This window comes from Vanessa cardui, chromosome 20, assembly GCF_905220365.1.
Source record: "Vanessa cardui chromosome 20, ilVanCard2.1, whole genome shotgun sequence".
NCBI classification, from domain to species: Eukaryota; Metazoa; Arthropoda; class Insecta; order Lepidoptera; family Nymphalidae; genus Vanessa; species Vanessa cardui.
The window spans coordinates 10,197,490-10,213,848 of record NC_061142.1 but is presented as its reverse complement, the minus strand read 5'-3'; the positions used below and the strand labels follow the sequence as shown (position 1 = coordinate 10,213,848).

The 16,359-nt window shown below is 36.1% G+C and overlaps 1 protein-coding gene across 3 annotated transcripts in view; it reads right to left on the bottom strand.

Moving 5' to 3' along the window:
• Positions 1 to 1,944: 1,944 nt before the first annotated feature.
• The window catches only part of LOC124538290 (steroid hormone receptor ERR2), a 34,753-nt gene continuing 20,338 nt past the window's right edge, over positions 1,945 to 16,359 (bottom strand). For all 3 annotated transcript variants that reach the window (XM_047115301.1, XM_047115300.1, XM_047115299.1), the window contains 6 exons: positions 12,181 to 12,306; positions 10,945 to 11,187; positions 10,429 to 10,647; positions 4,826 to 5,011; positions 3,381 to 3,539; positions 1,945 to 2,779 (listed from right to left, as the gene is read on the bottom strand). In XM_047115301.1, coding sequence (XP_046971257.1) covers positions 2,444 to 2,779; positions 3,381 to 3,539; positions 4,826 to 5,011; positions 10,429 to 10,647; positions 10,945 to 11,187; positions 12,181 to 12,300 — 1,263 coding nt within the window. In that variant the 5' untranslated portion in view covers positions 12,301 to 12,306 and the 3' untranslated portion in view covers positions 1,945 to 2,443. The remainder of the gene's footprint in view (positions 2,780 to 3,380; positions 3,540 to 4,825; positions 5,012 to 10,428; positions 10,648 to 10,944; positions 11,188 to 12,180; positions 12,307 to 16,359) is intronic.

Below are 16,359 nucleotides of genomic sequence, written 5' to 3'. Positions count from 1 at the left end.
ATCCAAACATACGATTCATTCTTACAAAAATAAGAGACAGCTGTAAGTCCTGTACAAATAATATTGGCCGGTCATGACTATCGAAATATACTCGGCGCCATCTTGTCCTCACAAAACAAAATGGCGAACTCTTTGAAAATCATAGAAAAACATTTAAATATAACTATCTGTTTGATGTTTCACAATTAATAATTCAATTGGACAATGGTGCGGAAGCTTTTACCCACGATATCTTAAACTTAAGCGATTTGACAGTACTAAAAATATTGCTATATTTCGCTCATCTTACTTAAGTCTTTAAGACCTGTCAAATCGTTAGAACTACACTAACATATTGTGTTAAGCAGAACAGCACCATTATCTATGACAAAATACATTATTTCAATATACAAATAGTAGAATTATAATATCGTAGCTTGTACGCAGTTTCATATTATTTCGATAGTACTAACACGCCGTGGAAACAATATGAAAAGAAAAACTTAAAATCTAATCTGGCACATCTCACATTTTGTACATCTATCACACCGAACGCTGCATCAGCGAGAACATTACAAATTATAAATAAATCGAATATTCTTAACATAAGAATAACTACAACAGGACGCTTTAAATAATTCACTGGAAATAACCATAACCGTTTTTAACGAGGATAAAGTTTTATACACACAGTTATAAAATTCGTCAAATAAAAAGGTCGTATAGGCTAAGCTAAAACTAATTACTTGTATAAATATATATATAAACCATCTTAAAATGCGACTGTGTAAAAACGCCTAACTCTAAATTATTCATAAACCTAATCATTTGATTAATATTATATAAAGATACATCTCAACAACCAAGCTGTTTCAACAATGTACTAAATTAGAAACAATTACCAATTTTTTTTTAATTACAAAATAAACATTTCTCACAGACATAGACTAAAATATATTGTGATATAAGTTTTATAAATAAAATTTAGATTACGTCAGGTCCAAAGTTTTGTTATAACTTTTGACGAATTTTATAATTGCGTACACTAGCTTTTTACAACGATCAGTAAAATCTCTCAAATTTTACATAATTGACAATTATAATATTTTCAAAAAAACAATTCTATTTATTGCGTTACAATTTAGGTACATAATTTTTTCTGTTAAACGATACCTATTCAATACATAATAGGAATTTTAAAATATTCTAGTCTAAAATTTCAGATCATCAAAAGATACTTTACCGATCGCGATAAACTCGACTTATTTCATAATTCATATTTACTTCATAAATGACTGAATGGTAACAGATTATTGAGGTATTCAGTATTATAATACTGTTCCACTTTATACTCTCTTAAATACAACATATTTTTTTTTTATGTACAATTTCATTTTTATATTCAATTCATACATTGATGGTAAAACAGTCTTTACAACAATCCAAAAAATACTCTATAGACATTAAGACATATATAAATCGGTAAGTGGAACAGCTCTAAAAATATATTGATTCAGTATAGACTATAGTGATCCTTTTATTCTTTATCACTGTCTATGGTTCTTGTGTTAACCTCCAAAAATATCGCTTTTCTTGGAACGAAGTTCTTTTACAGGCTTACCGTAGAGTATCAAAATAATAAGAAATCAAAAGACAATATTTTTTTTTCTTACTTTTCTATTATACATACAGTTTTGTTTAAAAAAGGACTCAATATAATTTTTTTTATTGTAGTATTTTACAAGGGATTTTTAATAACAGTTTTGTTATTATGGTTTTCTATTGTCGAAACTTGTTATTTTATTCTGTCTGTCTGTTACTAAATTCATAATATATAGTGAAAGCAACTTCGTTCCAAAACGGTGTCCACGACACCACTCGTTTCTTAACTGATATTGATATTTTAAGTCAGGTTAAAAATTATCATTACAAAGTGCAGATTTGAAGAATTAATCAAACCGCGTACACCGACAACAGTGAATAAAGTGTAAAACGTACTTCGTACGAAATAAACGATAAAACAAATAGAAAAGCCGAATACGGCCACCGCGTATGAAATTCACAAGTAACTTACAGTCGGGGAAAAAATGCCGCTACGTTTTGTAACATACTCTATCGGCTTCGCCACGGAACGGTTACACTACAGCGGTGTTGGATTTAATACGACGAATTATTTACATGCCACACACTCCGAACGAGTTCAGTAATCACTCACTCGTAAGCAGCCGCCGACCGATTCTTTCCTCGACCGTACTTTAATCTCGAAACTCCACCAAACCGTAAAACTAGATATACTTTTAATATTATACAAAAATAGTAACAAGTTTTGTACTAGATCCGTCCATCGTTTTGTACATAAGACGCGACGCCGTGCAACATCAGAGAAAAGTCCGCCACTTCACAGCCATAAAACTGACGTCGACGCCGAAACATAAATATATATACACTATCACATGCTGGGCGCCTACCGCAGGCAGGCCTCCAGCATCTCCACGAAGAGCTTGTTCATGGGCGCGCGGCGCTCGCGGTGCACGGCGGCCCAGAAGCGGCGCACCGCCACGTCGGCCAGCCGCAGCGCCGGCAGCGTCAGCAGCAGCTGCTGCATGGCCGCCGTCGCGTGGTAGGGCCGCAGCGCCGACACGGCGTCGTTGAGCGCGGCCAGGATGGCGTCGCGGAAGCGCTTCAGCGCCGAGTGCTCGTCGATGCGCGCCTCCGAGTTGGCGAGCGCCAGCGCCTTCAGCAGGTAGCACTCCTCGCGGTGCGCGCCCGCGCGCTCCAGCCGCCGCGACACGCCCGCGATCTGCGCACGCGCACTTAACGTCACATTCGTGACACATACGTGTCTCAAGCGGGTCACTTGACACTTATCGTTATATTTTTTTTTTTATTAATTCTTTATTATACACACAGAGACAAATAAAAATTAATATAACATAGATTTGGCCTAAATAGATCTGGCGTACAATCGTGAGTACAGATTCGAGATGGCCCAGTGGTTAGAACGCGTGCATCTTAACCGATGATCGCGGGTTCAAACCCAGGCAAGCACCGCTGATTCATGTGCTTAATTTGTCTTTATAATTTATTTCGTGCTTAGCGGTGAAGGATAACATCGTGAGGAAACCTGCATGTGACAAATTTCATAGAAATTCTGCCACATGTGTATTCCACCAACCCGCATTCCTCCTCAAAGGGAGAGGAGGCCTTTAGCCCAGCAGTGGGAATTTACAGGTTGTTGTTGTACAATCGTGGCGACCTTGTTGCTACATAGCGATCTCCTAGGCAATCAACGGTGTAAGATAGACTTATCGTTGAATATTCAAAATGTACGGTCCTACCCGCTAGCCGGCTTTTGTATTCCTTCGAATTTAAAGAGGTAGGTGGGAAGTAGAGGTAGGTACCTGCAGGTAGAGGTCGTGCGCGCCGAGGTCGCGCGCCTGCTGCTCGTCCAGCGACAGCTCGGCCGCGAAGCGCAGGCGAGGCGCGCCGCCCGCGCACATGGAGCGGTACGCCACCATCAGGCTGAGCATCTCCGCCCACGTGCTCTGCAGCAGCCGCATCTGCGGACACCACGCGGGAACGTTAAGCTGGCTTCCCACGGCCTGATTTCTCACAGGTCAGACCGCGCCAGGACAGACCGATAGGCCATGGGAACCGTCGCATCTGATGTGGCCTGCGGTGGCCTGATGTAACCCGTTCGACCCATCGGAAGTCGGTAAGTTCAAAGGCGCGGCGCGGCGTGGCACAACGGTGCCTGTAGCGGCCTGTACGGGAGCGTGTGCGTCGGTTGTAATCGTTCATTTCACCTGCGGCCGTGCCTGAGAGTACACGCACATGATGGAATGGACAAACGACTCACTACTCATATTGGAATGTCAGTCAACAGGCCGACAACTGCCGTGGGAACGCTCAGTACAGGCCGTGACAGGCCTACACAGGTGGGGCAGCGCCTGGTGAGGCCTGTCGCCTAGCGGGTCGTGGGAATCCACCTTTACACGACCGGCTTATATATGTAATATGTTGTTTATTGAAACAGTTTCTTGGTGGCAGGGCTTTGTGCAAGCCCGTCTGGGTAGGTACCACCCACTCACCAGTTATTCTACCGCCAAATAACAGTATGCAGTATTGTTGTGTTCCGGTTTGAAGGGTGAGTGAGCCAGTGTAACTACAGGCACAAGGGACATAACATCTTAGTTCCCAAGGTTGGTGGCACATTGACGATGTAAGGAATAGTTAATATTTCTTACAGCGTCATTGTCTATGGGTTATGGTGACCACTTACCATCACGTGGCCCATATGCTCGTCTGCCAACCTATACCATAAAATAAAAAAATAAAAAAATAAAATAAATAAACAAAAAACTTAGTTGTTGCTCTGTAAAAAAGTTATTTTTTTTTTTTTAAAGTTTGATACAATGAATATTATATTTGCAAATACTATTTACGACTACTTATATACCTAGTACAAATTAACATTATATTATTTACTAACCTTTAAAAAAGAAACAACATTAAAAGCTATTGCTTCAATTTCAATTTTACAATCGTTTCATATTCCTTTTCAAAAATCTTAACTTGTAACTATAATGTACAATAAACCAGAGAGCCTTTTTCTACAGATTAAATTATATAATAAATACAGAGTAAAAAGTGCTGCCACCATAGATAATAATTATAGTAAGTAATGAGCAAGTGTAATTATTTATTAAATTAAATGAAGAGTAAAAGAGCTTCATTTACATATATATGGATATTTCTAACAAACGGAAAAGTTTCCTCAAAAAACCTTGAATATCTGCGCTTGTTAAATAAAAGTACATTTAATCTAATGTATTTACTTATTCACCTGATCATTAAGGGCCAAGTCCGTGAAGCCGGGAATCTGTTTCGCCCATCCGATGACCCCCACCAGTTCTCTGTCGTATATGTCCGCTAGGAGCGCCAGCGTGCGGGCCGTGGGGTCGGTCACGCCCGGGGGCGGAGCGCCGCATGTGAGTAACTCGGGCTCGTAAGACGACAGAGCTTCTAACACCTGAAAATAAATACAATAACAATATAAAATACTATCAAAATCTGCAAGGCGTAATCTACATTAGTATTATAAATGTAAAAGTAACTCTGTATGTCTGTCTTTAGCTCTTTTTCGCCCAAACCGCTGAGCCGAAATTGTTGAAATTTGCAGTGCAGCAAACTTGAACTACAAAAAAGGATATAGGCTACTTTTTTCGCCAGAAACATGCCAACCAAGCCTCTAAAATGCGAGCGAAGACGTGGATGACTACTAGTCTTATATATTGCCAGCGACCAACTATTTATATTATAGACTAAGTGCCGCCATCTAGTGGCGAATTGAAACGATATATTACGCAGAAATATATGTCAAACTATCATGGTAAATGCTCTAGCAGTGTCGGAGTGTTTGAATCTCAAACATGTGATACATTTAATTATTTATTTTATGTATTTATTCAATTACAAATGCAAATATATGTACGTAACATTATAAATTCGCGGAATGAATGCATTAAGTGCATGAGCGACCTTATCGCTTATTGGCTTTACTTAACAGCTTTTCGGATACGTCTCAAAAACCAATTAAAGAACTATAGTTGATACATCTATACTAATTTAATAAATTCGAAAATAACTTATGAAAGCTTATTTGCTTTGTTTTGTTTTGTAACTTGCTATTTTGATTAGTCTTTTATTGGCTTTTTTGTGCTTTAATGTACATGTTGCCTTACTGTTCATGCAGTTATCACCTGTAATTGAGGTACCACTTCTTTTATTTTTTATTTTACAAACTGTGTGCTATCATGTATCAGTGTGTACTTTGTTGGTGATCTAATAAATAAATACATTAAATAAAAAAACTCTATCTGTCTGTCTGTGGTGCAAAACCACTGAACCAAATTTAATGAAATTTTCAATGAAGCAAACTTGAATTCCATTCCGATCAACCATTAAAACGCGAGCAAAGCCGTAGGCTAAAACTAGTTTGTCACAAATGAAAATGTTATGAAAATTTTATTTTATTTTACATATACCTAATAGTTTTATACATAACGTTAAAAATCACCTTTATCTACTCATGTCTTCAATAGTAAAATAAGTACGAAGCTTGCGATCCTGAATAATAGTTAGTTAAATATCCATAATAAAGACAAAAAAGATGAAACCTAACGTTGTATACAAACGTTAATGGACTTTTATTGTTCAGTGACGATGTAGTTTCTAAAAATTTAAGAAAAGTCTTGCAAATTCATATATAACACAAAATTTAAATAATAATTGACCTTGAATTTCCACTACACAACGAACTTTAGTACATATATATATATATATGTAAAAATGTCGCATGACTTTTTAATTCATCAAATTAATTTATATATAAATTTCCATCTAACATATTATAACTCTCGGAAGTCTAAATTGATTCTGTTAGATAATATGATTAATAAAGTTGATTCTGGTTTGTTTAAATCATATATAATTAAATATTAATATATCATAGTTAATAAGGCTTAATTTATTCCTAAGTTAATCAGTAATAGAAGGCCGAAGAACAACCGGTACCTAATATAAGAATTGAATCAAAATTACATATAAGTATATATAAAATTGTTTTTCGTTATCAAATAATTTGGTATCGTTAAAATGAATACTTGAGTATAATTTATTATGTCAACGAACAATTTCTACGCATAATATAATAAAATAGAAATCTAATATAGACGTTAACAGTTATGTAACTCAAACACACATACACACGTTTCACTCATCACACACACAGAAATCCTTATTATTTCCTTTGCTTTCCGAAACGATCAAATTAAAAAAAAAATGTTGTAAAGCCAGTAAGTACCGTTCCATATTTAAATTTAAAAAAAAAACGATATCAAAACGGGGATTATAATTTTTATTAGTTTTTTGTTTCGTTCAATCAAACTGTGTGGCCTTGTATCAACTTCCTGGCGAAATCGTTTACGTTTTTATTTGTTCATAACCTAACTCAATCCATTCTAGACGAGAAACCTTGAAAGTGTAACATTAAATTCCCGCTACACTCGCTGCGTTTGAGATTATAATTACTCATGACAAAAACATATTAGATGTTTCGTTTCATGTTAAAGTAATTTAATACTGTTTTTATAATTATTTAATTAGAAATTTTCCTTTGTAACCGACCAAGGGTACTTTCATTATGAATTAAAATATTCCAATTTTAGCCAAATTTATCCAGTACTTTAATAGACTATTTTAAAAGATAATATTACGCTATTTTATAATTGATATTTAAAAAAAATTGTGCCTAAAAGAGTATACAAATATTTTTACCAATGGCATCAAACGAAGCATTGTTAATAGGAGTTAAAGTTGTTCTGAAGGATATTCAATCACAGATAAATAATAGTAAAAGGTTGTATATATTCCAATACCAGGCATAGTTTAGTCTCTTGTCATATTAAGAAGGTTTGAAGATAGATCAATGATTTGAAGAATCAATTTTACATGCGTCCGCTGATCCAAAGTACGCATGTAGAAGAAAATCGTATCATACGTTCAGGAAACTTTCGATAATCAGTGAACATCTACCAACCTGCATTGTTAAAGCGTCATAGGATACAAAACGAGAGGAGCCATAGCCCAGCTATGGAAGATATACAGTAAGTTACTTTTCATCAAGCTATGGAAGATATACAGTAAGTTACTTTTCATCAAGCTATGGAAGATATACAGTAAGTTACTTTTCATCAAGCTATGGAAGATATACAGTAAGTTACTTTTCATCAAGCTATGGAAGATATACAGTAAGTTACTTTTCATCAAGCTATGGAAGATATACAGTAAGTTACTTTTCATCAAGCTATGGAAGATATACAGTAAGTTACTTTTCATCAAGCTATGGAAGATATACAGTAAGTTACTTTTCATCAAGCTATGGAAGATATACAGTAAGTTACTTTTCATCAAGCTATGGAAGATATACAGTAAGTTACTTTTCATCAAGCTATGGAAGATATACAGTAAGTTACTTTTCATCAAGCTATGGAAGATATACAGTAAGTTACTTTTCATCATTTAAGAGCAAGAAAGCAACCGGTTTGAACCGGTTAACCAGCACAATATAAGAAGCAAAAACACCGTAACATTCTGTTATAGGTCTAGACTTTCAAACATGTTTAATGCCAATTAACATGAACTATATCGAAATTTAAATGACTATCATTATGTATTAAGAAACTTACAAGTAAATTTTATAATTGAGTCTGACGTGTTCCGCAGACGACGTCTAAACTTTCACTAGTCTAGCCTTGCTCGTTAACTGTATCTATGACCCCATAATCACCATTTCAGACTATAAAAATTCAAACCATATTCGTACCAGACCACCCAGCTGACATTCAAATTAGAGTTCCGTAACTAGGTAAGCTACACATAAAAGTTTGTTACATAATATACGATCTATTCACTCACGATCACGAAGGCGCGCTGTTCACATTTAATTATCGTTTTATTGTTAAAAATATAATTTAGATTAAATTTTTTTGCTGTCCTTACTCTTAGACGTCTCACGCACACTAAGACATTCTGTAGCCACAAGTATCACTCACACCAATGCAAGTCGATAATTTAACTTGGAGAAACGCATCTTAGTGCACATTTCTGTTATAGAATTATATCGAACCCATTTTTTTTAAACCTTATTAAACTAGCTACCCGCCCCGGCTTCACACGGTTGCAATGCGGATACTAAATACTGCAGAATATCTTATAATGCTCACGGTCATTCTCTACCACATAAACCTTATTCTTGAATCAATCTATCTATTTAAAAAACCGCATCAAAATCCGTTGCGTAATTTTAAAGATCTAAGCATACATATATGAATCACTATTTCCTAAGTTTACATAAAATCTATTAAAATCTTTGATGACCAATTGATAACTCAAATATTTTGTTTCTTTCAGATATGATTCGTTCGCATATTAACTATTAACTAGGGAATCATTTTGTATTTATGAATATATATATCTCTCTGTCACTTACACACACTTCATTAAAAAGTTTAAATGAGATTATTTATAATAAAATTCTATTACAAATAAACTCATTTAAACTTTCCTGCAAGCGTAGAACAAAACGTTGATATAACTTGTATATTTATAAACAGATATAAAAAAAAATCAAATATTACCTAACGACAAAGTTTTAATTTGAATATTAATCCATTTCGGAATTTACGTCGTCAGTACATTGTACAAACACCGCGTAAGTCGCAAGACATTCAACTGTGACGTCATAGAATCGTCAATTCGTCAATGTTCTACGATAGCGTCATATCGAGAAAATAAAAAGGCATTTGGTTAGGTCGTGGTCAGGGTTGACACGTTAACTAATTTGAATTTAGAAGTTATAGTTTTTTTTTTCTTTAATAGTTTTAGTTCCACGTTTTGAGACGTTGGATTTTAATGTAATGAAATTTATTTCTCACAGAATTTTTTACTTTAGTAATATTGTTTTTTATGTCGTAGTTTAGTCGTAGGCGGTCTAGCAAATGGACCACCTGATTGTAACTGGTCACCACGTCCCATTATTTAGTGTAGTTGATGTAAAAATATTAATCAACTTGGGAACTAAGTTGTTATGACCCTTGTGCCTGTAGTTCCACTGCTCATTCTCTGCTCACCTTTCTGTCCGGAACACAACACTATATAGCTGGTTGGCTATAGAATATATGTTGGCTGGATGGTATCTACGCGGGATTGCAATATCAAATTAAAGGAAAGAATTTTTACTACACATCAAAAGGACAACTGGACATACTTTATGGTGTTCCTGGGATTACGTACTAAGACTAGTACTAAGACTTCCACACATCAGATATTGTACCGCAAAACAGCAGTACTCACTTTTGCTGTAATCCAATTGGAAGAGTGAGTGAACTAGTGTAAATCCAGGCACAAGAGACATAACATTTTCAGTTCAGTTCCCAAGATTGGTATGGTGGTGATGTGAGGAAGAGTTAATATTTCTTACAGCGTCATTGTCCATGAGCGGAAGTGACCCATATCATGAAAAAGTATAAATCGGTACAGGAATATAAAAGTAGCATCGGTGTGAAGTGTATGAGCTGAGATGGCCCAGTGGTTAGAACGCGTGCATCTTAACCGATGATTGCGGGTTCAAACCCAGGCAAGCACCACTACATATATGTGCTTAATTGTGTTTATAATTCATCTCGTGCTCGGCGGTGAAGGAAAATATCGTGAGGAAACCTGCATGTGTCTAATTTCATCAAAATTCTGTCACATGTGCATTCCACCAACCCGCATTGGAACAGCGTTTTGGAATATGTTGCAATCTCTCTCCTTAATGGAAGAGGAGGCCTTATCTCAGCAGTGGGAAATTTACAGGCTGTTACTTTACTTTACTTTTTACCTCACCTTGATCTCGTCGAGCTGCGGTCGCGGCTGGTTGGCGGCGGGCTGGTCGGGCGCGCGCCGGTACTTCTGGCGGCCGCCGCGCACGCGGTCGAGGCGCACGCCCTCGCGCAGCATGCCCGTCCGCAGGCACTTGCGGAAGCGGCACGCCTGGCACGCCTTCCGCCGACGCTTGTTGATCTCGCACTCGTTCGACGCCGGGCACGTGTACTCTATGTTGCCCTGCCAATTCAATCACTCAGTCAAATAACCTCAAGTGAAGATGGCGAGTTCAAATCCAGATTGCCTTTTCGTTTGTTTTTTTTTTTTTTGTTTTGAGTAAGTTTTGTGCTCGGCTGTGAAGGAACACATCGGAGAGTTATAAAATAATGCAGCTTGTATACCAACCAATCCGGGAGCAGCGTGGTGAAATAATTCCAAATTTAAGAGCAGGCAACGTCTTTCGTCTTACCTGGCAGCGTTACATCTACGTACTGTTGCTTTACGTTATTCATCGATAATAAATGAAATATCACTGACCTGTATGGTTCTCTTAAAAAACGCCTTGCACGCCTCACAGCTGGCGACACCGTAGTGGAAACCCGAGGCCACGTCGCCGCACACGAGGCACAGTCTGCGCGGCGCGTCATCGTCTCTGGCGCCGCTCGCTGCTGCGGCTGTGGTCGACGAGCAGTGCTGCTGTTCCGGGCTCGTGTTGCCCACTATACCACCCTCGCCGGGTGACACGCAGAACCTGACCTCCTCTTTAGGTTCCAGTTCAAGCTGAAACGCGAAATCACAGTAACAATTTCATTACAAATAGATTACAATAAATTCCACATAAATCCGCTAAAACATTTACCTACTAAAAAAAATGGCAGTCGTCGTTTGAAAACTAGAATTGAAGGCAAACAGGTCTTACATCATATCATGTAGGTATTTATTAATACTTTTGCATTAGACAGATGTAAAATTCAAATCATTACACGTTACCGAAATATAATCTTGACACTTTATTGCACAGAGGTGGCTTAATACCTCAGCATTCTTTACGCGCCTCCAAAACTTCGTACACTTTAATATAATAATATGTTCAGAAAACAAATTCTACAGCAACTAATTCATTGATATTTCATACATTTTTTTACTATTTTAACCCATTCAATGAAGTATAAACGCATATGTATATAATACTATAAACTATAGGTAATACTTTCCCTCTTCGGTTAGATGCATTGACGTTTAGTACTAGTCTTTGGTTTCGTAACCATAGTTGAGCTTCTGTACCAATTATAAAAGAAATGACAAAGTAGAATAATGTAAAACCATGCTCGATACCGGCTTAGATCTGAATTCTTAAAACAACATATATGATCATTCAATACCATTACGCTCAAACAGCTAAACGGATTCAGATCAAATTAGATTATTACGGAATGGAGAAGTGTAAGTCTGTTACCTTACACGTAACACAATATTGAGGTAGGCACAACCAACAGGTAAACAATTGAATAATCACTTATTTTCTAAATAAACACTAGGAACACGTGACAGACATATCCGGAATTCTTTGATTTTCGATATTTTATGAAAGGAAGCAAACATGTCACGTGATAAGTTTTTTATGTGCTCATAACAAATTTGGCACTCGGCCTGGAATCCCACCTACTTTTTACATCACAGAAAGTACACGTAAATGGATTTTCCAACAATGCTTGAAAAAAAAATCAGTGTAACAAACACAAAGCCCTACAGGAAAATGATGTTCCTACTTACATTACACGGCTCCAGGAGTTGCATGGGTCGGTGCTGCTCTGATGGAGAGTACTGCGGCGGCGGCTCGGCTTCCTGCTTCACTCTGCGTAGCAACGGTTCCCCGCTCACCGCCGACATCATCTGTACCTGATATAGACATCAGTCATCAGAAACATATATAAAACTGTCTTTATTTTATGGAATAGGTCGACAGACGAGCATATGGGCCACCTGATGGTAAGTGGTCTCCATCACCCAAAGACAATGACGCTGTAAGAAATATTAACCATTCCTTACATCGTCAATGCGCAAACGCAAATGGCAACCGAATAAGTCTCTCTTGGTATAACTCATAGGACTGACGATCACTAGATAGATAGAAGAATAAGCGCATGAGAAAATGGGCCCTATGATAGTTGGTCACACCCGCCCATACAAATAATATGCACTGTACAAAATAATAATCATCTTATATCGCCAATGCGCCACTAAACATGTTAGGTAACTGAGATGTCATGTGCCATAGTCCTATAGTTACACTGGCTCACTCATCCTTCAAACCAGAACACAGTGATACTGCGTACTGCTATTTGATTGTATCAGATGAGCAGAAGATACCCAGACCAAGTATGATAAATCCCAACCTTGATAGCAGAGCAAAGTTTGGAAGTTAGCAGAGCATCTATACACTCACGAGCCTCGGAAAGGAAGTACAAGTTAACCAATTCTCAATGGTGAGGATGTCATTGCATCGGATCATGAGAAGTAAAGAGAAAAGGATATGCGTATACCCTTAACTACTACCATATTTCCTACGAAGTAAGCTCGCTTGTGAATAACAATCGTGACCGAAATCGGTAGCCCGGGCATCATCATCGTGGTCAACTACATAATTACTTTGCTCAGTTGACCATATGGTGTCAGTCGAAAATTTTGGGTAAAATAAAAAAATAAAAAAAAATGCAATCCGGATTGTTTAATCCGTTTTAGCCTTTTTTAACTTTATATATTCCTACATAAGTTGATAGGTTTTAGATTATATATCGTGATTCACTTGATATCGTTTAAGGTATTCAAAAAAATATTTACTGTTTAACAAACTCATTTTAATCTACGCGTCTCACTGACTTAACGGTACACTATCCGCTAAGCGATGAGGAAAATGCAGGTTCGATGCTCATCTATTACACATTACATTAGATACACTATTTTCTAAGAAATTAAGAGCAAACCCATAACAGCCGATGAGAGCTGAGCCTGATAGAGCGCCCAGATTAAGGTAAATAATTTAGTCTGACTTTGACCATAGCTTCGGAAACTCTAGGGTTATTTTAGTATAGTCTATATAGTTTTAGAGATAATATTTCACAGGAAGCAGAGCAAAACTAATACGTCACAGACAAGAAGCCGCAAAAAAACAATTAGAGTTGATGAAGCAAAAAGCCCTAATCGCTTCGACTCATTCTCGCTTATTACATGATAGCGTGTTAACAAAGACAAAAAATCGTTATTTAATACAACGACTATTAAAAAAAAACAACTTTCTAATAACACGACAGACTATGAACTTAATTATGTATGCCACAGAGAATAACAAATGATAAATTAAACTTATTAATGCAAATTTAAAAAAAGAATCAAAAATCCGTACGAAACAAATTATTATTTATACTAAAATTGATCAGAAACAAAACAAATTATGCTGTTATAAAATAAAAATAAGCGAAGCGATAAGTTTGGAGATAATAATATGTACCAAGTCGGATAGCGAAAATAAAAATTATCTATTTACGACAAACTTTTCAAGGATGCGATGCGGGGTTCAACGCACTCTTGACATTGTCGGTTTCCGATAAAAAAATATATCGTGACGCAATCAGTAGTTTTATACAAAGCACTCGATCACGCAAGACCTATATAACGTGATAAACCCAGTTTCATAATTCGCTTACAAGCTGTAGATATCATTCCAATATTGAATATCAATCCATGTACAATGTACATAGAGTCCAGAACTTGAATTACCAATAAACCAGCCAAAGACTTAATAAAATTAAAAATAATTATAGAAAGTATTATTTAAAACATAAAGCATCGATAATAAGGTATCGTGTATTATATGTAAACTTGAGTTTAAGAGATCAATAGGTTATGATAAATATTAATTATAGTTACAAAACAAAAATACAATTACAATTTTTACTTCACAATAAATTGAAACTCGTGCACTACACAAAATCGTCTCCAACTGATCAAATCTTTTGGGAAATATTTCAAAGTAACCGAAAAAAAAAATGCCTCGGAGTTATTTTAATTACTGCTAAATAATTGTATGAAATATGACGCACGCAGCAAGAGTAACGGATATGTATAATGAGTTTGGGCTAGACACAGTAAGCCTATCCCAACAGCGGCATCGTTGCGCGTTTGAGCAGTCGGCCGCGGGGGCCGGGGCGCCATGTTACCCGAATTGCCATTTATCTACGAGACACCAAGGTGAACCCACGGACGCACGGTCGATGAACTGAACGCTTGTTATTATGAATATCTATTTTGCGCCACAACGCGCCGAAATTCTCGTGCTTACGCGATTTATATCGATTTCAAGGTCTCCCATTCTACCATTTTTTGTTCGCAAGCCAAATTAAATTACAAACGCTCACAGATAATAAGAGTAAAAGTGGCTCAGTCAGGATGATAAAATTTCAAAGTAACGGAAACTGATTCTTATAACGTTAATTTCAAAATGTAATTGAATTATCTTTACTTTTTGACAACTGTAATAATATAGTGCCTATCTAATGATAAAAAAATATATATTTATAGTAATAAACAAAGGGGTATGATACTCCGTATAGTTTGAAAATACAATTTATACGTTGTATAATGTTTATATATCGTAAGTATCTTAAGTTATTAATACCCGCATACAAGAATCCGTGAAACATATTTAGGTTACAGCGGCCAGTCGGCCACAGCAAAAACTGTTGGATTAAAAAAAGACTACCTCAACCTGAGACGGGTTGAGTACAATTGTGTATAATAATTTCGGCAATCGAAGCGCTATTTAAATGCTGATTTCAAAAAATATAATTGTATAAGGTAAAATATTAATAATTTTACCTTTTCTGCACTATTAAATTGATGTAATTTTATTTCTTCCAAACAAATCATAATTGGTATATAATAAAATTCAACAAAGAACGTTCAAAATATTTTTAGTATCAAAGTAATTAATAAAATTAAATAAAAAAAAAGTTTTGATAAATATTTAAATAAATCGGTAAATCGTTACGATAAAATCATGAAACATGTAACACTCGCTTCACTAGGCAAGTATCAAAGAAATATATATATTATGGTAAATTGTAGTAAAAGAAACACTTCTACATATCGTATACAAAATTTTAATTTGAATGTCGAAATTCATATAGAGCTGTTTGAATCATTCAGAGGTTATTGGATAATGAAAGAGCTTAACTACCTCGTTAAATTGCTCAGTGGCATGTTAGGTCTTATCAGATTTTGAGAGTTCGGGCATATAGTGTTCCAGTATTTGGGCACACACTTATGAATACAATTATTACAATGTACAATATCAATTTTAAAATGGCCGTCTGTTACACTGTCAAAACTAAACTAATTTTAATGAAATTTGGTATGAAGCAAGCTTGAACCCCATAGGCCACATTCACCTACGATACCCAACCCCCTCCTAACATGCCGGAAAAGACGCCGCGAAAACTATTTAAAAAACATTACCTACATACGATTTTATTTCCTTTCAAGATATCCTCATAAAACGCAGTATCAATCCTTAAATTATTCAACCGTAACACCGTCTGGATTAAGCATGCATGATATTACCATGACGATAAGACGGGCATATCAATGCTAATGGCAATAAATGTATGTACGTACATACCGGTTTTTTTAGTTAACAAACATTTAAGAATTAACGGAAGAAAAAAAATTCTTCGGCAAATAATCTTTTTACTGAGTAGGTATCTTTGTTTTAATTAATGTATTGTTTTTATTGTAATGAATTACATAACTTATGGAATTAATTATTACGTTTTTTGAGTACCTATATATATGAAAGTAATACTAGCAATGCCCCAAATTAATTAAGAAATTACTAATATTTTATTTACCCCTATTTTTAAGCGTAACACTCATTATGAGGGGGGGTAAGGGATC